This window comes from Manacus candei, unplaced genomic scaffold (genome assembly GCF_025592945.1).
Source record: "Manacus candei isolate 608988 ecotype Guabito, Panama unplaced genomic scaffold, ASM2559294v1 h1tg000049l, whole genome shotgun sequence".
Taxonomy (NCBI): Eukaryota; Metazoa; Chordata; class Aves; order Passeriformes; family Pipridae; genus Manacus; species Manacus candei.
The window spans coordinates 9,787,409-9,810,475 of NW_026138097.1; the positions used below are offsets into that span (position 1 = coordinate 9,787,409).

The 23,067-nt window shown below is 37.2% G+C and overlaps 1 protein-coding gene across 1 annotated transcript in view; it reads right to left on the bottom strand.

The window, feature by feature from the left end:
- Window positions 1–23,067, bottom strand: part of CDKAL1 (CDK5 regulatory subunit associated protein 1 like 1) — a 406,851-nt gene that overhangs the window by 82,040 nt on the left and 301,744 nt on the right. Inside the window, exon 13 of the mRNA XM_051799198.1 lies at window positions 10,317–10,379. Within this exon, the coding sequence (XP_051655158.1) occupies window positions 10,317–10,379 (63 nt within the window). The remainder of the gene's footprint in view (window positions 1–10,316; window positions 10,380–23,067) is intronic.

Sequence of the window (23,067 nt, forward strand, 5' to 3'; positions counted from 1 at the left end):
TCCATTTTTATCCTGATGGATCGTGAGATACCAAACCTTAAATTTGCCATTAGCCCCACAAGCATCTTATACTTCACATAATGCAATTCAAAGAGAGGTAGTCTCTAGAATCACATTTTTGGATGGATGAAAACCCATTTATGCTCATAAAATATCAGAACACAAGGGAAAAATAATATGAAAAACATGTCATATTAAGGGAATGAAATGGGCCTTGCTAACGTGCGTTTATAACAACATCCAGGTTTGTACCTCTCTTCCTACTGACAACACCACTCCTTCCTTCTGATACACTAAAGCTCAAGTACAGCTGAAATTGAGTCATGTGTCTTAGATACCTTCTTGTGCCCTGAACTGCAACCTAAACCTTCATGGTATGTCCACACTGCAGGATGAACTCAAAGCCTACTGACTGTGGACCTCCACCCTGGAACAAGGTTTGGAAAAGTCTTTCAGGCTTACACCTGAGTATATGTTAGGACGTGGGAAATTTAACTAAATGTTGCTAGTTTTACTGTAAGCACGTATACTGAATCATCAGAACACTGACATCCTTCGGCACTCATCTTGCAATTTTCAGAAAGAATGAGCAATTAGTAAAAACCACAGGATGTTTTTCTAGTTACATCTGAATACAAACACTCTTGTCCCCTAAGATCATGAGAGCTTCCCTCAGACACAGGCAGACTGAGTGCAAGACCACTGAGAGCAGTGTTTGTGAGAACCCTAAATTTCACATGCAGCTAAAATAAGATGTTTCACTGCAGGTGACAATCACCTAGATTAACCATGCAAAATCCACATGGTTTGCTGGCAAATTCTGAGACTCCTCCTCCAGCTGCCCTTCAAAGTAGAGCACTTCAGGTCACACAGAGTGGCCGAACTGCACTGTGAGGACAGACGGCAGGAGAACTAGTTTCCTGTGTAGAGCAATCTGAAGCCCAAATTATATCTATTGTTTTACATGGTCACTTTACTCAAAGTTATCTTTTCAACTGTATAACTAGCCTTTCTTCATGCTCTTGAGTGGAATATAGTACAGAGAGGAAATTATAACAAAATAAAAACTAATGGAGTGTTTCTAGTTCCAGGAGTTTATATGACAGCAGAAGATGGAATAGCAGCCAGTACTGACTTATTACAAATTGGGGAAAAATGTGATCCCATCCTTCCCTGACTTATTTGAAATACAGTAGATTGATTCCAAGTATCATCCAGAAACAATCTCGAATCAAAGGTTTTGTTGGTTATGGGGTCGTGTGTGTGTGTGTGTGTGCTCATGTATGTGCATATATGCAAGGCTATGCAGATGAATATTCAGAGAGAATAAGGAGATGAACATTTCCATACCTTATTATCAGACACAGAGCCAGCAAATCCACACCTCCTTCACAGCTTTATGTCCAAAGGTCATTAAAACAAGAACATTTAAACAGGAGTAAGTAAGAAGAAAAATAAATGGAATATCCTCCCTCCATGCAAGAAAGTCAAAATCTTACTCAAGATTTCAGGTACCAGAAAATTACTCAAAATCTTCCAGTAATAAAAGTATTGATGCCCTCTTGATTAGCATCTAAAATTTTAAATAATATATCAAATTAATTCAAGTATACAGGTCTCCAGTGAGAAGATGGGGAATAGAACATAAAGATAGTTATCATATCTATTGGTGAAGTTCCCAAAATTTTGGTCTCTTGATATGTCATTAGTTAAAAGCAAGCAAGTTCAAGAGCTTGGTCATATGAATATGTAGGTCAATAGCAAAGTTGAAATAGTGAAGAATTCTACTACCACCTCTGTGGATGGGTTTCCACAACAGTGTGCTCATGCACTGCTACACTTGATGCACTGATGCCTTCTTCTCCCACAGCCACTTTAATGCCATGCCAAAGTACAGCTGTACAGGGCAGGTGGATAAAAGTAAATAAGAGAGACAATACAATGTTAATACCTGAAGGAGATATTAAAGAAAGAATAGTTTGGTAGGAAGAAACAGAAAAAAGAAGGTAGAGTACATAGGGAAAAAAAATCCTTTTTTTTTTTAGGGGAGAAATGGCAATAGAATAAAGAAAGAGGCGGGGGTAGGGTGGGGAAAGGAGAGAAAGTGAGAGAGAACTGGGAAATCCAATCCACCACAAATTGTACAGCCACAGAGAGATATAGATCAAATGAGGAGTTAAGGAATGGGACAAGGAAAGATACCTGAACTTGAAATGTCCATAGAACTGTTAGCTAAACACTCCATCACATTGCCAAGATAAGATTGAAGGGAGTTTAAAAAAACTGTAACAGGGTCAGGCCTTTTTATTTTTTGTGATGTAAAGGTTTTCCAGCAACTAATTTGAAAAAACCTAAAACACCTTTCTTTTTCGTACTTTTGTGTCAGTAACAGAGCAATGATGGACAAGGCACATAAATGATACAAGACATGCAGCAAAGGGTAATGCCTCTCTCTGGAAAATAACAAGAGGATTAATGTACATCAAAGAATTTGTTTTACTTGAGTTCATATGGCAGATATTTAATGGCACTGTAAAACTTGTCTCTCATTTTCTGTTTCAATATTTTTTTGGAGGTAGAATATACTTATTTGAGGCAATCTGCTCTACCAGGTAGCATTTGCATGCTGTACCAAGGAGAACACCTGTGAAGTAAATGACTACTATTTTTACAATTGTTTAGCTGAAAAAGTATATACTTGTCTTTACACGGGGGAGAGGTATGTAGATTACATCAGCTCATTTACTAAAACTCTTCTCAAGATCGTTAATGAAGATGTTTCAATAATACATCAGTACCTGTGAAACCATGTTCGACATTTAAGCACATACATCACTATATAGCAGTACCTTTATGTGTAGATGCAAACGTGATTTAACAGACTAGAGTTAAACAATTTTTTGAAAGACCATTTTAAAAGGACAGAAAAAATACACTCTAGCCTAAAACTGGAAAAGCCTCCCTTCTGGTTGATAATTGAGGTAACAATCCCAAACCATTCAGATGGCATCAGACAGGGTTAGATGCTTTAAATATCCAAATACAGCAGAAGATACTAGTATTAAATATGGTTTTAACCAAAATATTAATCATATATACCTGTCTGTATATATTTTAGGTTTTGTGTAAAAAAATATCAACCAACAAATGACTGGTTTTAGAGTAATATATCCATGAATTAGGTTGTTTTTTCATTTTCTGGCTGCAATATATACTTCAAATAAGACTGCAACTCTTTTGTCCCAGCATTTCAGCTATACAACTAAAACACAGCAGATATGTCTTCCTCTATAGAGCATATTCAATGGAGAAGTGAGCCCTTTCATTGTATTGCTTGCCTTGTTTCTTTGTCTGTTCTCTACAAATCCTGAAAAAATTCCCAGTATTTGAACAGTCCTTTCCAAACTGTCTGTATATTAACTTGCTCTGTGTTAAGAGACGGCATGAACTTCAGTGTAGCTCAGAGTTAAGTCAAGAATAAGCAGGAGCTTTTCAGGCAATTAAATTTTCTTCTCTATCATCAAGTAATGTTCAAGTGTGCCATTAACACGAGGCCACCGCACTGCTCTTCCAAATAGAAATTGCTTTTCTCTTTCAGTAGTCTTCTTTGAAGCCTCACATTATATCAAGAGCATAAAACAGCTTTATATAACCTCCTCCAAAAAAGCAGTTCTGAACATGAGGGAAGGGAACAGATAAGAATGGATGTAGGTTACAATAAGAATATTTCCATAAGACACAGTCATATCTGACATCTGAGCTATTAAATTAAACCTGAAATCTGTTTCAAGCCAGGAGATAGCAAAAGGCTCTGTCCCTTTTCAGCAATAACCTAGAAAACCTTTTCATCTTACAGAAGAACAATTCAAAGCACCTCCTTTAGGAAATTCAGACTATGGTTTATATCACAGGCATTGCAACCTCACATTTGCCTTATGATTTAGTACAATGCTGTCCCTGGAATAAATGGAAAGCAGGTTAAAGGATTTTTATTATTTTCCAGAGTCATATACCCAAGTCATTATCCAAAAAATCTGAAGGTCGACACAGTATCTCAAAACCGCCTTTTTTTTTTTTTCTGGATAAAAAGTAAAACCTACACATTCACAGCACTTCCACAGCACATCTTAAAAAACACAGTTAATAACCGAGCAAGATTACTGTCCTTAGGAAAAATGTTATGAATTGTGTGTGGTTTTAAGCAGTTCTGTAATTTCCCATTTCCAGACTCCAAAAAGCATCCAAACCTGGTTTGTTTACACATGCTAGCTGCCATCTCTCACATCTAAAACAAACCACTTCATAATGCCAGTAGCTATGAAAGATGACAGCAGTACACACAGAAGTAGAAGATGTCAAAATCTGAGAGATCTGGAACTATGAACATAGATTACTGAAAGATGTAAATCTCACCTGCCAGATATGTTTAATGCTGCAACTACATTTTAGTCTTTCACCAGTTTCTTTTAAGAAACTACTCTCATAGCAACACTTCCAACTCCACAAGTGTCCAGCATTTCAATTTACATATCCACTTATAAAAGCACATCATACCACAATGCAGAAACATCTTCAAAACCAAAGCTTTTAGGACCTAATTAAAAAGAGTAGTATGGTGATGTCTGCCATTAGAAAGTTAACCAACAGGAGGCATTTTAAAGTGGTTTCTTTCCGTAGACTCCAGAATTCCTTTTGTTCAATTGTCTTTATTTGTAAAGGATTCCCTGTACACGGAAGAAAAATGAAAGGATGTAGCTCATCGGTAGGAAAACTGATGCCAACTGAAGCTCTTAACTTTCCATCTCCCCTCATTTCTGCTGTTTAACTAAACAGTCCTCACCATGGTAAGACAGTTTTTTTGGTTCTCGGTGCCACCACCGCACCCTCCATTCCCCTGCTGCAGCGTGTGGTCCCCAGAGGCCACCACCTACAGCACAGAGGTGGAAGGATTGCAGAACTTGACAGGTTTTTTTTTATCAGAAGCCAACTGACTCCAAATCCTCACCCTTCACCTGAGGTGTCCATGATGATTACCAGATAATGCCACAGCCTTGGGCATTCCTATGATTAACATGTTGTGCTGCTGTCAATGAAAACCACTTAGAGCATACAGTGCCAAAAGAGATCCCACCTATTTGATAGTGGCTTCTGAGATCCCACCTATTTGATAGTGGTTCCTGTCTGTTTCATTGGGAAAACACAGTTTTACCCCCTCATTATTTACAGCCTCTTTCAATGTGTAGTAGTACAATTTTCAGAAATTTTCTGACACAAAGGATCAACTATCCAGAGGATTTACAGAACTCAGCAAAAGAAACCTCGGCTTAAGGAAGCTAGATTATTTAATTTTCATTAAAAATTGGAGCAAGAGACTGTACGCTATTGAAATAATTGGTTGAAAACAGGGTAGGTCTGTAAGTGACAGCAGCCACTGGTACCTTAAGGATAGACATACATAATCTTGCATTAACATTCCTCAAATCAGTTATGTGCATAACTATCTTCATGAAAGCCGACAAAGTACAGGACATCACACCCCTGCCTCCCAAAATTGCTTACTAGGCTAAGAGCTAACAAAACTCCCCCAAAACCCCACCCCAACAATCCTAACAAGAAAAAAAAAACAAGGAACAAACAAACAAACAAACAAAAAAAGCTTTTTGTTACTTACTTGTGTCTTAACACAGTGCTCCATACAACTTGCCAAACACACATGCATTGTTGAGGGGGTTTTAGTTTTTTTAGTAAACATTTCCAAAACACATTAAGAAAAAATATTCAAAAGCATGAAGATTTTACAATTATATTAGCAGTATTTCATCACTTGGAGCACATTTTGAAATAGGAATTAATTTTTTTTAATCCTGAGCAGTTTCAGTTTGGCAGAAAATATCTCAAAAAACTCTTTTCAAATCACATGAATATTGACTTTATTTCTTACTTGGTTGGACACAGTATATGCCAAAATAAATCCCTAACGCTATAAGATGTGACCTTATTTTTTCATAGATCATGCCCTATTTGAGAGCAAGAGATTCAGGTTGCAAAAGGCAAAACAAATACAGAGCTGAGTTTTAAGCACAGCTCTCAGGGGATTTCTCACTGTAACAGCTCCATGCTGCCAGAGGCATGTATGGACATGCCCTAGGGTCTCTCTGGCTATCCTCCCAAGGAGGCAAAGCAGCAAAATGAATAGTACTTCTGCTATACTGTGTTTACTATATGTAAAAACATTCTTTTGCAGAGCATAAAGTGAGGATTATAGTTTTAAACAACTGCTCCAGGGCCAGACTGAATACTTAAACTCATCTGACAAAAAGAAGAAAAGGAACTAGGGCTCTGTGATGCTGAATTTGGACACTTGATGCATATGGGGTCATCAAACTCCTATTAAGCTTCTCAAACCTGTTGTTCTGACCAAGTGACCTACTATCACAACTACTTTAATAGCTTTGAAAAAAATGAGACATAAATATTAAAGGACAAACATAATCTGGGAGAAAGGTCCAACTCCATCATTTTTAAGTTAAACATCTACTGCAAGTACAGTAAAATTCTTCCTGTGTGCAATGTGGAACCTCACAGTGTACACACAAAAAAATTACTTGTGTGCAAACATAATCTTTCATGAAATGAGCTAGTAGGAAACTGGCCAGATTATAGCTAAGGGTAAAAAGAGTGCTCCTCAACTACCTTTTAAATTTTGAAACACTAAAATTATTGCTGGTACAGTTTCACGAGGATGTCAATTTTATATTCCTTTTCTGACTGTCCTAGAAAATGATAAACTGTACATATAATTGGAAAATCTGTTATATTGCTAACTAGAGAAAAGTTACAAAGCAATCAGAACTTGACTCTCAAGAAAAGCCAGACTATACATATTCCTACTCTACATAAACACAGGAAAAAGCAAGTATTTCAGCACCAGGAATAGCTTCATCTACAAATAGAGTTCTATGTATTTTTACATATGCTAAGGGAAATAAGTTTGAACAAATGGGAATCACACACCTGGAACAGTTTTTCATACCCAAGATATTGTCAGTATTTCTTAAATAATTATTTAGTTTTGAAAAGAATTAATTTTAGAAGACATTTATTTTAACAATAACAAAAGAAAAGTCTATGAAAATGGAACTCTTTGAATGTGTCTGACATCAAGAATTCAATATGTTTGCCAGGCATTCAAGACTGATGTTGCAACAAGCTTTTTCAGTGGCACTGGAGCTGAGAGACCCACAGGTTCTGTATTTGGAGGCTCTGTAAGCAGTATGGTGACACCAGGTTAAAGAGAGCAGGCTCAAATCACCCTGGATAGGATAAGTACACAACTGAAGGGCAATTTTTGAGATTTGAGGCTATATGGTTTCATCTAAACAATGAGTTGGGCAACTAGATGGTAATGTAATACAGAAACTTAACTACTTCTCCCCTGCTATCAGCAGGAGCAGGATATCTCCCACTTTTCCATCCCTTCTGCAGAGAAGAATTTAAAAGCTCTGCCCCCTTTGCTGCTGAATTAACGCCTCACTGGATAAGACTCCACACCTGGAAGTGGAAGGAAAAGTAAATCCTTGCTTCCACCTCCATAAAAGAGCTAGCTTTTCACCTGGGAATGCAGGACCACAAACATTTAAATCTTTCAGGATACAGTGACTTACACTAGATAGGCAAATACATACTGAGGTAAAATTTCCAGGAACAGCTACTATTTCTAAGAGCTATTGGTCTCCTGACCATGCATAAATAGCAATAAGGTTAGTAAGATCAGTGTAGTTACTCCATTAGTGTAGTTACTAAACACTTTCTGTTTTAGGGAGTGAAACACAAGCATGCAAGAATGAACATTTTCTGATTTTTTGATTGATTTTTCTCTTTTCTGGGAGATATCCCATTACAAAAGGAAGACGTACTATCAAGTCTTGGTAGCAAATCCTGTAGTTCATAAGCTTTTTACATCTGTTTTAACTACTGCCACTAAGTGCCAACTTATCCTTAAGTTTACCTCTTTTCTACTTTAGAAAGGTTCTCAGGGAAAAATCTTTTAATCAACAAAGTAAGAATCCTGGAAGTCACTAATTCCAACCATTTGTGCCATGATCCTACATCACCCACACCTTCACAAAGCCATCACGAAATCTCCCTTTATGCACCATGTAAATCAACCAAAACCGAGCTAGAGTAAAACTAATATAGACCTCCACTCGAAATAACTGTACTTCCAATTAATGCTGATTACTGTTAGATTTAATATAAAAATTAAAAGCCCTCCCTTAGACTGGAACAATTGTGAAAATGGCAGCTGAGGCAGAATTAAAAGCACAGAGCAAGAAATCTGCAGTGAGTTTGTTGAAGCCACTACAAATAGGAAGTAGTTAGCAGAAGGAAAACCTTCCCTGTCAAATGGTAGATGAGGAAAGATCATAATTTTAATAAACTTTATTTTAATAAACTTTATTCCTCTTCCCCTTCCTCTTTTACACTCATATATATATATGTATATATATGCAGAATGTGCTTAGGAGCAAAAGAGTGGAGCTTCAAAATCACTCATCAAACAATTGTGCTACTTTTAATAATTTTTTAAAGGTCCTAAAACAAAGATCAAAAGGGAATATATCTAAGCATTTATATTCAATTCCACATTGCCTGATGACTAATTTGTAAAGAGTGCAAAAGTCTTCACAACTGCAGCCAAAATCATTCGAGGATACTTTGATATAATGCCACAAAGGATATGAGCAGGAAGGCAGCAGGAGTTACAAATGGCCAAGTTCCATTAAAAGTGCTAATAAAAGAATAATGGAATTTCCTTGTACTATGAATAAAAAGGGTTTGGTACAGGAGTATTTAGACATGGAGAGGAATATCAGAGCTCCTAGTTCATCAGTTGCGTCTCCTTATTAGATCTTACTTGACTTGTTTACCAATCCTTGTAAATAATGGGAGACAATCTATTAAAAAGTACTTTGAAGTGATGGGTTTAACTTGAAATTATATATAATTATTAAAATTATAGAATATACCTACTGATTGACAATATTTTTTTAAACCATAAATTTTCAAGCTGCTAGTAAATACAGAATTCTCATAGCAACAACCTATCTGATAAATTTTATCCATTAATTTACACACTGTACTTCTTTCTCATAGACATATGTGCAGCTACACACATTTATGCATATGTTCACGCAAAGAGATAGGTGCACATACATACACACTTCTGTCACCTTCTTCTCCCAGATATAAAACCTAGCTGATTTTTCTAATGTATTTGGTACAGGGCCAGGAAGAGAAGAGGTAGAATTCAGAACTTTCCTTTGAAATGTCCAAACAGCAACAGAAACATCTCAAATCTTCCTTTGTTTTAATGGATACTTGCAAAATCACACACACTTCACAAAACAGAAGTAGCAAAGATAGACATTTTGTGCTGCTGACAAATTGTTAAAGAGTTTTGTGCGCTTGCTTAAAAAAATATGCCCACAGATGCAACCAAGATAAGAGGAACTCCCCAAAAACATTTACAAACTTAACTCTCCTTCAATCTGCTGCTTAATGCTCTCTTTTGCATAAGGTCTACAAGAACCCCATGACATAGTTATTGCACAGAAATGTTGTGATCTCTGTCTCTTGGTTCTCCAAAATCTTCTTGTAACAGCTTTATTTTTCTATTGCACATTGCAATGTCTTTAGGGAAGAGACCTTTTTTTTTTCCATTTAGTATGAATTATAATATATAAATTTTTTTTGTTTGTTTTTTTGTTTTTTGTTTTTTTTTTTACCAGAGTTCCCAGACTTTACAAATAAGAATCAAGTTATAATGTTTATGTGCATTTCTTCTTCTTCCCCCAGACAACCATCAGGCTGCTAGCAAAGCAGCCTCTTTAAACCATGCTCCCAGAATCAATAGATAATTCACTAGTATCATGTATCTCAGGGCCTAATTGACACAACAGGCTAAGCAACATACTCAAGGGTAACACAGTTTCTAAAGAGAGAGCAAAAAAGAGGGGAATCCAATACCACATATGGTCACTTTGCAGGATTTAGTGTCAGTCTATAAATTATACTAGACTTCATGAAGTTAATGTCAGTCATGGGTTTCACAAATCAGAAAATGCACCTTCTCAAGCTTGGCTTGAAGAAACAAAGAAACATCTATATGATAGCAAAATTTAAGTAAAATGAGTACCCTCACGCTTTCAATTTTATAACTTACTCTCATTTTTGTATTAAACATGAAATATAGTTATCACAAATGTTTGGAATTTTTCTTAACAACAAATATAGGTAGTATATTTTTTTCTTACCTTATGATCATATGGATTGTATGAATGAAACAGCTGGGACAGATCCTTTGTTCTCTGTTTTTTCTGTAAAGGAATATTAATAAATAGACCATATTAGAAAAGTTAGGGGAGAAAAAGAGACTACTGATTAAAAAAGCTATATTCAGGTACAAACACATTCTCTCCCCACTTTGTTAATGGAACTGTAGGTATGAAGAGTGGTGTATGCAGATGAAGGACATTAAATATTAGAGGAAATAATTAACATATATATTAACAATGTTAAGAAAATATCCTTAATAAATAATAAACACTAATCTGTGGAACATCAGTGGAATGTGTAAACAATTCAGATTAGTTTTAATTTTGCACAATAAATTATAAATAACATTTTAGAATACAGATAACAAAACTTAGAGATTAGGCTACGATCTTGCAAAGACTTGTCTACTATTCTAGCATGTACGTGCAGTCTTGCCTTATAGGAGATTAGGTTTAAAGGAAATCAGTTTAAAGAAGAATAATTTATTATTTTTCTATTTCTTTTGATGTTAATACTCTCATTGCCTTGATTGTGGAAAATTAATAGGTGATATGCCATTTAATGCCAAGGCAAAGGGAAAAAAATTTCTTCCGTCAAGAGCATTGTTCAAAGACAAAACCTGCTTAATCCAGTTTCTACTGAATTTAATGAAAGAGCTTTCAGTGATTTCAGCTGATGTTAACAGACTCTCTCAGCTGCATCCTATGGAGTGGGGGCAGGGAAAAGAGAAAAACACCCTTCATCTTTAATGCAGGGATGAGTCACAAATAAGTTCAAAGTTTTATTATGTCAAAATCAATGTTTATTTATAGTTTGGGAAGACTATGCGTGTTGGAAAATGTGTTAAAGGCGAGACAACTGCATGAACTCCTTGCTTGTAGTTTGTACCAGTGTCTTATTTAGCCATCATTTCTGTAAAACTAATTTTCCAGCTAAATCGGTAGGACCTGTTCATGTTTTCAGCAGGCTGGGAACTAAATAGACAGCTGCATGACTGTAGTATTTATTTTAACTTCTGGAAACTATGGAGCAATTTAGCAATTTTAGATTGTACAAGATAAACTATGTATTTCCTTTCTTTACACAGTTTTTTATTTTCAGTGAAGCATTCAGCAACTTAGTCACAAAAGTGGTAACTTCTGTTACTAGCACAAATTTATGACATCTGGATATTTCTGAATCATTAAAGATATCAGATTAATATTACTACTTTTGTCAGGTGTATATATACCTATGCTTTAGACCACCGAAGAGTCAAGAAAATAAATTTTTACTCACTACCCCTCTTTAAGGTGAGGGAGAATGGTAAATTTTGTTCTCAGTATGCAAAGGTTACTTCTGTCATTCACAATTCTATTCAGTTACTATCATTAATATCTAACAGGACTCGTTTCTCTGAGTTTAATACAGGGCTTTAAAACCAACAGAAGTTATATTAAGAAAGACATTTCTCAGTACAGACTTTCTCAGCAACTGAACATGCCTTTGCCATAAGAAAGATCTCCCTTGATAGAAGAAACTTCACCCTCTAACCCTCATTTGATATTTGTTTTACTTCCACTGGGGAAAAAAAACCATGCTCAAATGAAAGCATCAATCCAAATTCCAAACCAATCAACCTACAGTTCAAATCACCAACTTAAAATGGCTTCTTTCCTGGTAGTACCATTACACACAGTCAAAATGCTTAAAATACTATAAAGATGATTTGGAGAAATGTGATAATAAATTAAAAGGAGATCTCAAAATGATTAATAAAAATATTGCTTTAAAAACTTATTTAATGTTGTAACATCCAAGAAGACAAAAGCATTTTACTATGGATTATGGAGGCCTTCACTGATCTTTCCAGGAAGAAAACCCTACGAAATTCAGAAAAAGTCTAATTCTTGCTTTTTTTCCTGAAGACTATGTCTCTTGTATTCATTTTGACTGCAATAGCTTTAATAACACACAGTAAAACTGTATGACAGAAAATGTCTATCTTTCACTCTCAGACTTTCACCAAAATGCTGGCTACACACTCAGCTAGACTAGATGAAGAATGAAGATGGCTTCCCTTACACAACACACTGATAGTCTTCCACTTTTTATTATAGAAAATTAGGGTTCCTTTCCTGCCTTTCCACAAAAATTTTGGGTTTTGTACAAAACCAAAACATTCCTGACTAGGGAAATGCTGAAAATCCATAACACAGAAGAACATGGAATAAAACTTCTTGAGATGCACAATGCATCTTGAGATGCAAAAATGTCCCAAAATACCCAGGATGCCCCATATGCTTAGCTGATGTAAATCTAAACAGCATTCGACTGTTTTGTATGGACTCTGAATACACAGAGATAAAAATGCCTTAAGCAGAGAGTAAAGGTTGCTTAGTGACAATTTGCGTCTTTCTAGAACACCAAGTGCAGTTAAACTCAGACCTTTAAAAAACAGAAATATAAGACATTTCAAAACACAGAGACTAAGGACAGAACAAGGAATTCATGCTGCTCGAATTAACCTCTTCAACAGAAAGTACTTCAGGAAAATGATAAATTAAATAGCTACACCAAATGCTAAACATTGTAAGCTCACACATGTATATTGCACTTATCTGGTGATCCTCTTTTCATACTCAGGTGATAATTACCTGTCTTTCAGATGACTTTAATGTAGTCTAAAACTTGTTTGTTTTCCTTTCAAACATGGTATCGTAGGTCTACAATGTTTATTGTGAAGGAGAACTACAATATTGCCAAGGTATTTTTATTACAGATTACTTAGAAGCTACTTAAATGGAATACTGTCAGTTTTCATCTAGGAATAAAAGGGACAAAATTAGTCCCCAGTATGAAGGTATTACTGATTTCCTTTAGACTTAACTTTCAATTTAATAAAGTCTATTTTCACCTTCAAAGTTCTCAATAATTTCAGCCTAATAGTGCGACAGATCTGCAGATTCTAGCAGTTCCATTGAAGGTGTCAGCCTCAATATATCGTCAGCAAAGTTCTCCTATCTCTGTTTTTTTTGCTCCCATGATTTAAAATCTCTCCAGTAATTGGGGCTGCCTTCAGTAACAAGGACATATACTTGTTCTGTTCAAATATTCTTCTTTTCCTTCATGAGCACAGTGAATAAGAATGTGTTAAGGCACCCAAATGAATGTCTTTATTTCAGTTCTCTTCCCTCACCTATCAATCTTCTCCCTCATTTCTCTTCTACATACTGCTGATCAGAATTAATAAAACAATTTTATATTGCCACTGGAATCTTATTTAATTTAGAGCTTATAGAGCATCTCACACCCTTGAGCAAGCTAACAACCAATAGCAATATTGTGTCTTTCTTTCAAACAAGTCTGGAAAAACCACAATACCTCCTTCTGCAGTATCTAGTGGATTACATAACTAAGAGTTAAAACCACATTAAACTTAATGAGTCAAGGAAAAAATTAACTTTGACAGACTTTGGGAGAAGAGTGAAGCAGCTTTGCAAGTATTTTCAGTTTTCTTCATCAGTATAACTGAAAGCATAGAGACTCCAGCATAACAGACACTTGCAAAAACCATAAGATTGGAGCTTTCTTTTCAGAAACAGCAACGTCTAACGCGTTTTGTGCTATGGTATTCTCTAACTTCAGCAACATGCATTTTCTGACCAGTAACAAAGCTGTGTCCTTCTTTTTCCCTATGTTACATCTGTGATCTCAAAATTAAAAAGGCCTTGAGTAGTTCTAAAGTCCAAACTTCCATAAAACAGAATGGAATTGGGAGCACCCTATACAAAAACACCAACTGGACTAACTTTAATCTCCAAAGAGTTCCTTGGCAAAACATCACTGAAAGAGATAGTAACTCCTCCAACCAAGGCATATTTAAAAGCCTTGCTTGGAGATTCAATCCATAAAGCCTTAAATCTATGTACCTATAACCACAATACAGATATGAGCCAAGCCACTGGAACCGCCATGTTATCGAAGCTTGCAGATTGCTTTTTGTTCTGCAAAACAACTTTCAAAAAAGTGATCAGAAACCAGTGAACCGATCTCTTCTGACCTTGAGTTATTCAGTGCATCACCCTCTTAGAAATGATCCTGAAAAAACCATTGTGCCCCAGCCAGATTTCTTGATAAAATCATTACTGGTGTTCATTATGCTCTTGCATCTGTGCCCTGTAAGGTCTGAAAGGGCAGAAGTGACAATACAGGCCTGACAAGTTTTCTGCTTACTATAGCTAACTCACTTCTACTGATATGCTTCCTGTCTTTCTGATCACATCTATAAAGAAGTATACAAAATAATTTGGTGATTGGCTAGTCTTTTTGATCTAACCTACCCGAATTACTATGTTAAAACGGACTCACTGTTCTACTTCAATTACTGACACACGCACATATTCAACTTGCTTTAAGAAATTACTTTCCAATAATTTTTGATCCATACATTGAAAATATCACATCCTGTATAGTGTGTTATTCAGCACTCCCCCTCTACGTTACAGGATAGTGGACATTTTTTCCAACTCCAATTAACGACAGAACTATATATTGATAATTCATTTTGTATACTCTTTTACTGAGCGATTCTTTCTAAAAAAATAGAACAGTTTTATGATTTCATGCAATGTGTTTTTCTCTAAAACAGGAAAATATATAAAATTTTACACACTTTTACTAAGCATTACTACTAGAAAATGATTGCAAGCATTAAAGCAATCCTGTCCTCAGGATTATAGCAACACAAATAGTCATGGTTTAGTCTAGTTTACATTTTATGTAGAGATTCTGATTTATGGAAAATTACAGATATTTTCAAAAAACAGCACAGGATCTTCATAAGAACATCTGCCAACCTATTTGAAAATAATTTCTTGAAGGATTCATTTTCAATTAAACCATTTGCATTGCAATTTCCTCCTTATCTCCCATATAATTTCAGCTATGTAATACAGACTCTTCAAACCCATATATTTTACAAATATTGTTGAATTTTATTCCTTCTGGTACATTTCAGTTATTTTAATTTAGTTTAGTATTAATTTGTTATTCTTGTCATTTTTCATTAGAGAGATGGGCAAATCACCAACCATATGAAGTTTAACAAGGGCAAGTGCCCAATTTTGCACCTGGGATGGGGCAACCCTTGTTATATGTATAGATTAGGGAACGAGAGGCTGGAGAGAAGTGCTGTGGAAAGGGACCTGGGGGTCCTGGTCAATGGCAAGCTGAATATGAGTCAGCAGTGCCCTGGCAGCCAGGAGGGCCAACCATGTCCTGGGTACATCAGGCAAAGCATCGCCAGCTGGTCAAGGGAGCTCTGGCTTTGGTGTGGCCTCACCTTGAATATTGTGTGCAGTTTTGAGCACTGCAATGTAAGAAAGACATGAAGCTATTAGAGTGTCCAAAGGAGGGCAACGAGGATGGTGAAGGGTCTGGAGAAGAAGTCATACGAGGAGCAGCTGAGGTTACTTTGTTTGTTGAGCCTGGAGGAGAGGAGACTGAGGGGAGACCTCACTGTGCTCTTCAGCATCCTTGTGAGGGGAAAAGGAGGGGGAGGGACTGATCTCTTCCCTCTCATGATCAGAGACAGGACTCAAGGAAACAGCATGAAGCTGAGTTGGGGGAGGTTTCGGTTGGATATCAGGAAAAGGTTTTTCACCCAGAAGGTGGTTGGGCACTGGAACAGGCTCTGCAGGGAAGTGGTCACAGCACCAAGCCTGACAGAGTTCTAGAAGCATTTGGATGATGTTCTCAGGCACATGATGTGATTCTTAGGGATGTCTTGTGCAGGGCTAAGGGTTGGACTTGATGATCCTTGTGGGTCCCTTCCAAATCAGGATATTCTATGATTCTATAAATTATGCAAAATTTATTCTGAAGACTTTCACAAAGAAATTCTTAATTTCAGAAAAGGCCTTCAGCACCTGTTTATCTTAATGGTCCTTAAATTGAGTATAGTTTGTAAAATGCTCTGTCTCACTTTTGGTAGATATTTATGTCTGAAATTCATAAGAAATGTCATAATCTATGTGAGGTGGGTATTTTCTTAGGATGTCAGATGTAACTGATTAGGAAGACTGTTTAGCTCAAAAAAAATTTGTAGGACAAAAGTATCTGACAGAAACTTGGCCTGGGGTATCAGCCATATTTCAAATTAGATTGACACTAAATCAGAAATAAAGTGATTGGTCACGGGGGATAGACTGATTTTGAATAGTTATTGCAGCAAGTAACACAATAATATAAACCAGAATGAACTGAAAAGTATATTTTAGTAATGAAAAGTAATTTTTATATATACCTATTAAGCTCAGGACATATATGGGCTTACATCCATACACCTAGGAATGACTTATCTGCAGGGCACTCTTCCTTCTTATCATCTGGTGAGCTATGTGTGTGCTCTATCACTCTATCACACACCAGCAGCCTTAAAAGCACCAGGTTTTCCAGCACCCTCAGAAGAACAAAAATAGAAGTGCTGCAGAGTGCACAGCATGGTAAAAATAGTGAGCAGCAAACAATGCTCACGTGCTTGCTGCATGAGAGAGATCAAATGTGTACCCACTACACACAAATTCACCAGACACACGAAAATGCCCCGCACTGTTTTACTTTAATCTATTATTCAGTCTTCCACTCTACTTCCAGTTTTCCAGCAATTCCAAGTTCCCAGATTTTTAGCCCAATGACCAGAGATGCAGGCACAGCAAGGAAAACAGCAAAACATACAAGTTCCAAAGCACTCATTGACCTGATTGATTGTGATGGCTTTGAAAGAGTGCACTGGGATTATCAAAGACAGATGAAGTTCAAGAAAGGGTCACCAAGAACCCATCTCAGGATATTGCAGTGTCCTCTTCTTCCAAAGCACATTTTATGGGCCATCATAAATGTTACATTATTTGCAAATTATGGACAAGCTTAGTTACCTCCATGATACAAATTAATTCGCTATCTGTGTTATGTCACAAACTATTAGATCTAAACCACATTGTCATTTGAAGAAGTCCAGAATTTTGAAAATTTTTCTATTCTGATGCCTACATCCAGTTTAATGGAATAACTTATGGGCAATAGTTCCATGTGACTACAGGTGCTGGCATTGTTTCAGCTCTGAGCAGTCTGGTTTATAAAGTGAATTAAAAGTCCAAATTAAAAAATAGAAAAGTTTTCAGTATTACATAAGTTACCTAGCTGCAATTCAAGCAAATATTATAAAAAGGCACAGTTCCATGGTTCTTCTACTTCACTATGAGCCAATGAAGTGGACAGAAGGACAAAGCATATCTAATTTAAACATCCAGTCACCACAGAGGTTCTTTCTGCATGAGCTTGTGTGAATGGGTTCTATATGCATCTATAGATTTGATGGAGCTGTAACAGAAAACAGCAGGCCAAAGACAATAACATTACCTGATGAAAACGTAGCAAGTGAAAATTTTCCAAGGACTAATAAGCTCTGAAGACTAGTACTCATGCCAAATCTGCAATAACTAACAAATTCAAGACAACAACAGCCTGTTCAATCTGCCCAAGGCCACTACAACCAATAGCAGACAGAGACTCGGACCACATCCAGGAGGGTGGTGACTCCTCTATGCAGAAGAAGACTATAGGATTTCATTTGTACCCAAAGGAACGCAGATCCCCCTGAGGTATTTTCCAAGTACCCCACCTGGAAGCCAGAGGCTGACCCTCCCCATCTGAGCACACAGCTGCAGCTGGCCTCTTACCCGCTGCTCCTCTGGTAACCACAGGTGAGCATGCGAGTGAATGCCGGCAACTAAACAAATGTGTTGTGCAAATAGTTACCTGCTTCTAACAATAATGGCTTGGTTCTACTAATAACAGAAGCTTAATGAGTAAAAGGTGTTTAAAGAAATGTCTGGTTCTCTCTCTCTGTCTCACCTCAATTCCCTTTCAGGGAAGAGGGAGTTTACAAAACAGTCCTTAAACTTCCTGTAACACTCTAACCTGAAGCCCCAGATCAAAGTACATAATTCATAATCACTGGTAAAGGAGAAAGATGCACAATTTTCAGCTTTTATTGCCCTCATGTCAACTAACTGATCCAATCCTTGTAAATAATGGCAAAGGCTTCCAATATACTCCATATATATATATATATTCATGGTTTGTACTGTGATTTAAATATAACAGAAGTAAAATAAATTTATGCATTGATTTTCCCCTGATGCCATGTTATATAAACTTCTTTTGCAGAACAATGTTATAATCTTGAAAATTTCAATGAACTAAGCTCAGGTGGGAAATACAGAAGAATGATATACACTTCCGACATTTATAAGCAACTGCCATAGATGCAAACCCATAAAAGCCTACCAAAATAATAATTAAAAAACCCTCCAGGACACCACTAGATTTGTGTCACTAAATTACATTTCCATATTTTTTTTTTATTTTTTAATTTTTCTAAGAAAAATATTTATAGTGAAAGGAGAAATTTCCCTGAGACGCTGCCCATATGTATATTTATACTGGAGATAAAAACTGTTTTCTCCCTTAAAATCAAAGACTCTTCTACCTTATCTGTGAGAGTATCTTCCCTCCCTTCTATTCTGCACAGGAGTATGTGGTGTTCCAAACTCCTGATGCCATGTCAGCTTCCTTGCAACTAAAAATCTCACAATAATATTAGACTTTTCAGACAGACTCACGGGGGGAGGATGACAGGTCATGAATGCTCGTGGCCACTATAAATCTTACAGGACTACGGTTTCCAAAAAGTAATTTTTTTTATACTGAACTGTCAACATGTGGGCTGCACATGGCTGCAAGTACCAGCCCACAAACTTACATGACTTTAAGAGTACTTTCATAATCTTTGCAAATTCTGTAATTATTTCAGGCTTGCCAGTGAATTTTAGAAAGAACTTTGCCTCTTCCTCCACGTGTATATTCTCCACATTTCACTTTCCAATGTTCCTTAATTATTTTTCTTAACAATATGGCCTAGATTGAACCCGTAGCCATATTTTACTTTAATATGCTCACATTTTCAAATTGGATTTATAAAGTTCATGAGGAAGCTGTTGGTAATTTTCATCCCAATCAGCGCCTGCTGTAAAAACAAAGCAAAATTAAAAAAAGTGGAGGACCAACTTGGTTTCCTAAGTGTATTTCCAATCTAGCTTTGAATTTTGACTTGTTTTCTCAAGCAAGACAGTTGTGCTCCTTGAAAATGTAAGACTTCTATTCTACTGAGTGTCTGAAGTACACCAGTGTAGGATTTAAGAGCCACAGCTCCAGGCTAGAGTAAAAATAGTTTTGTCCTTTCTCAGGGGTATGACTCTGCACAGTCCAGCTGTTACCGTGCAATTTAACTCATTCCCCAGATTCAGCTATGAACTGAATTATCAGCAGCTCCATATGCAGATCATTTATAGCTTTCTAAAAGGGTACAACCTATTTTAAAACCTACCAGCTCAACTGTCTCACACAACAACAAAAACAGATTTTCATTTCAGCACCTGGTCAAATAACTTGAAGTGGTATGAACTCTAGCTGAATCTAGCTCCAAAATAAAGCGGTCCTTAAACTTTTGTAAAGTTCTATTTAGCAGCTTTGTCTAACCACAAAACCCCTATTCACAGGTAATTACCTTCCTTTGAATTCATTGCAAAAACCGCAGTTCTGGCTACACACCAAATGGTGAGCACTGGGGTAGATTTAAAGATACAGCATAAAAGTAGTCAAATGTTTTGACCGTATTTCAAAAAGGGGAAAGGAGGAACCTGGCTTTCATAGGTCAGCCAGTTCATACAGTTTCTGGAAAAAAAACCACCAGGGAAGAAAACATGCAAAACTATTTGTAACCATCTAGAAAGTAACAAAAAGAACCGACACTGATATGCCACTAACCAACAGATATCCTAATCAAAATAAATCCCATCAGAGAATAACTGGGTTTGTAGATGAGAGAATTCACAGCTATCTTGGTGGTTTGTAGGGCTTTCTGTAGTACCTCACATGTTTTTCTCATAAAAATCAGAAGGGAACAAAATAAAACTACTAGAAAGCAATTTGCTGGAAAATGTTAACTTGGAATACTACAATAGTTCAGTGAAAAATATGAAGAATTATATATTTTTTTTTCTTCATGGTCTGCCTTCCCCTCCAGCGTTTACATTTTTAACTCCCTGCTCCCAAAGTTGCCATAAAAGTCTTCACTCAGGTCTTTATTCTGGCAGAATAGCAAGCAGTAAATATAAGTGCACCGCTGAAAAAACAAAGTTTAGTACAGAGGTTCAGCAGTCGAACTCAGACATTAATCAGTCTTGGCTTCTCGAACACTTGAAGTACATTCTGCATGTTACACCATGCATTATTGCATGTGTTGGGGAGGGGGGATATGTGTCAGGAGCCAAGAATCTTTGATACAGCAGAAACAGTTACCACAGCTGCATCTAATTCCTGGGGCATGTAATGCCATTTAGTCACAGCACTTAACAGGGGAGCTCAGAGGTAGTGATGGTAGGCTGGAGTAGCAGTACTGCTGAATAAGTGGCATTGTTCCTTTTTCTACTCACTTTTTTGCCTTTTCTCTCACCTTCTCATGTCCCCATATTTTGGAAAAAGAATATCCCTACCTAATCCCATTGCATGATCTTTGGATTGGTCACCGTTAAGCTAAGGCAAGAAGTACTGGTGACTCTGCTATGCCCATATTAGAAATTAGACGGTTCCTTCCTTTCTGGGCATTTAAATCACGTTAACTAATTAACACCACCCCAAGTTACACGCTCTCACCTGCAAGTGCTTAACAGTGCCACTGGTTCTGTCAAAAATCACAGAATACATGAAACCCTATCAAGGTATTTCTAAATCCATCCCAGATAGCGGATGAATTCTTTCCTTGCCTTAGCTCTAACCCTGGCTTCCGTAGGCACATTGTGCTACATCACTACCCACTAACATCCAAAGCATACGCTCAAAGGCAAGAGCAGTCCTCAATTGTCATCTCTCCCCACTGTCTGCTCAACAGGGAGCTTAGCAGCCTGTTCTTTGATGGTACACCTACAAGGTCCAGCTGTGCTAGCTTTCCTTTAGAGTTCTGAATAGAGCATAAGGTGTCCCTTGTAGAAGCAATGCTGTGCCATTTGCTGTCCTGCTGCCTGGAGTTAAAAAATGCTGAAGGAGAGGACAGCTAATATTGCCCAATACAGGACCAGTTATTTCTCAGTCAGGCTGGGACAGTCTAGTGACAGATTGACAATTATTTATTTTGAATAGTTAGAAGCACACGAGCTACCATGGAAGATTCAGCTGTTTGTGTGTAGAGATGCATGACTACAACACCTGTATCCATCCAGCAAAGGAGGAATTAAACATTATACTGTATCCACTGTATCCCAAGAATACCTATTGCTAGTGCCCTGCAGAATTTCAATCAAAGAGAGATATGGTGGATCTGCAGCCATTCAAGTCACAAAAGTGTCATAAAACTTCTTGGAGACCTCCTAAAGGGAAACAAAAGCAAAGCAGTCTAAGAAAAATAGGTAGCCATCATACAATAAAGGCATAAAATACAAGATGGTTGGTTTGCTCCCACAGAAATGTGAAGTACAACTTGTCTGGCAGACAACACTGAGAAGGTGTACATTGCATTATGCTATCCTTACAGAAAAAAATCTCAGTGTATTATGTACTGCTCCTACAATTGATAAATGTAATGACAGATAAAAGTGACAGTTTGATTAAATGGAGGGGGACATGATGTCTGATTATAGATAATTTTTTTCTACTAATAATGATGAGTATATTAACAGTGTGCTCCTTTTCTAACTCTTCTGATTCTCTCCCCCTGGCCACGGGGGAAGGGTGAGTGAGTGGCTGCATGGTGCTTAGTTGCCAGCTGAGGTTAAATTACATCAAACACATAAAATGCCCAGTATGGATGAAATTTTAGAATCAGGAGAATTTTTGCTTGAACACAGTATTTGTGGGTAGATGCATGGCAGAGGGGTAAACCACATGCAGTGTGCTTGGATGGACATGGTACACCCCTGTGGAAAAGAAACAGACTGTAGGCCTGGCTGTCCTTGAACAAAAAGGGCCTAGGGCAAGTACTGGTTGCGATGAAGGCTGCTGAAAACTGAGCTTTTGGAGAGTGGGTAGACACTTGCAGACACTTTGTCCACCATGGACATGGCATGCCCATCACTCCCTTCATGTACTGAAAGACTTCAGTAATTCCCCACTATAAACCATAAAAGACAAGATAAGCACCAAACAGCTGCTCATCTGCTCCTCCCTCCCGTAGTGGGATCGGGGAGAGAATCAGAAGAGTAAAAGTGAGAAAACTCATAGGCTGAGATAAAGACAGTATAATGGGATAGAAACGGAAGAAAATTATAACAATAATGTCCTCCTCTGGCAATATTCCAAATTACAGTTTGATTGTCCACCATCTCTATCAAGTGAGGAAGAAGAAAAATTTTAAATGAGGCCTTAAGCAACAACTAGGCTTTGAACAAGGGGACTGTTCATGCAGTAGTCCTCAGGCCTGTCCAGACAGGGCAAGACTTTAAAAATGTGCTCTAGACCGCAGTTGAGGAAAATGAAGCCTCTGGCAGAAAGCACCAGGGGAGCCTCTAGGTTGACTCCTAGGGTGGTTTTGGAGCTGGAGATACAAAGGCTCTGAAGCCTGCCATACCCCAATGGAAAAAGAGATACTGGTAGGGGTTTGAGCTGCTTTGGAAGTGGTTGGTACTGTAGCAC